This window comes from Anoplophora glabripennis, unplaced genomic scaffold (assembly GCF_000390285.2).
Source record: "Anoplophora glabripennis isolate ALB-LARVAE unplaced genomic scaffold, Agla_2.0 scaffold1, whole genome shotgun sequence".
NCBI classification, from domain to species: domain Eukaryota; kingdom Metazoa; phylum Arthropoda; class Insecta; order Coleoptera; family Cerambycidae; genus Anoplophora; species Anoplophora glabripennis.
In genome coordinates this window covers 2,741,061-2,742,554 of record NW_019417028.1, presented here as the reverse complement: position 1 = coordinate 2,742,554, position 1,494 = coordinate 2,741,061, and the positions used below count along the sequence as shown (strand labels likewise).

Below are 1,494 nucleotides of genomic sequence, written 5' to 3'. Positions count from 1 at the left end.
AGGAAACCTGGGCGAAAATGTAAAAAGTGCGCTGATCCAGAGTGAAGCAAAGCTTAACAAGACAAAGTGAGTAGCTTCCGTTGTCTTCTATTCTATATATTGCAGAAAGAGGTAATCTAACAGGAACGGTTAATAGTAGGGGACATAACCACAAAAAAAATCGTAAGGGGCCCATCATTTATTTGTATTTTTACGCGAATTTTTAGATGTTGGAAGGAGCCGTTGCGAGGATACTAAACCAGTTGCTGGGAAAATATGTCGTTGACCTTGACACGGAAAATTTAAATGTCGGAATATTCTCTGGTCACGTGCAATTGACAGATTTGAAATTGAAGCCGGAAGCTCTGGTAAGAAAAATCGCAGCTATATTTGCAAAAAGTCAAAATAACCTGTATTTCTATATGTTCTCAAATGTGTTGCAAATTTGATTTACTTTCAATTAATGGGAGGAGATTTTTGAAAAGAAACCAATATTTTTGTGTTAAACTGTAAAATTAAATTTAAAAAAATGTATGTTGCTCTACTAAAATTGTTTTACGGAATTAAATGTTTTACTCATATACGAACAAGAATTATTTACTGAAAAAAAAATTAAGTTTATTTAATATCTTAATAATGGAACGTTTTCTTTTCCTCAAACTATTAAACTGCCTATCAGTGGAAACAAAAATTTATTGACCACGTTAAGGAGGTGCATATAGTCCACGGGCCCACGTACAAAGAAAAAAATGATTACCAGCAAGCTGTAACTTTGCGTTCAGCTTAAGTTTATTTGACGAGTCTCCCAAGATTTGACTACAAGGAAAATTCAACAGTGGTAAGTTTTCCCGTGATTTTCAGGAAAACATGTCAATCTGGCATAAACATGGAATGTTATGACCAACACTTTTTTTAAGTTTAAATGAAAGATATATTTTTTTAAAGCCCCCAAAAAATTTGTTAGACAAAAATGTTGGTATTTTGAGTTGGTCCCCATCCCAAATATGTCGATTTGGTGACATTATGGTTGGTGACACCAGCAAGCTGATTTTTCTGGGAGGGTTTGGTAATAAGATTTGAAATGAGAGTATCTTATTGTCCGACAAAATTATTGAGAAGTTTTTGCAGTCCGACGCCCCGAAGATGTCGACTTAACGACAACATGGTTGGTGATAACCAGCAATCTGGTTTTGATTTTTTTTTTTCTCTAATAATTGAAATGTATAACACAATAATATACTTGTCCGCCAAAAGATTGGAAAATTTGCCTTAAAAATGGGAAAAATAACTATTTTTGTAGTACCTAATGTTCATTCCGCTATAAAATAATTAATTTTTTAATGAAAAAATAAAGAAGAATAAATAAGAAAATTATCTTGTTAACAGGAGCAACAGAAATTGAAATTCATAAATAATTATGTCTAACTAATTTAATTAATCTCCATCAAAATGATTTCTTTGTTCAAAAAACTTATATGTACATTTTATTTTATAAACTATTGTAACTATTTTATA

General features: G+C 31.5%; 1 protein-coding gene across 1 annotated transcript in view; it reads left to right on the top strand.

Annotated features, from left to right (window-relative positions):
- The first annotated feature begins 206 nt into the window (after positions 1-206).
- Positions 207-1,494, top strand: part of LOC108909494 (vacuolar protein sorting-associated protein 13C-like) — a 33,440-nt gene continuing 32,152 nt past the window's right edge. Inside the window, exon 1 of the mRNA XM_018713889.1 lies at positions 207-347. Coding sequence (XP_018569405.1) covers positions 207-347 — 141 coding nt within the window. The remainder of the gene's footprint in view (positions 348-1,494) is intronic.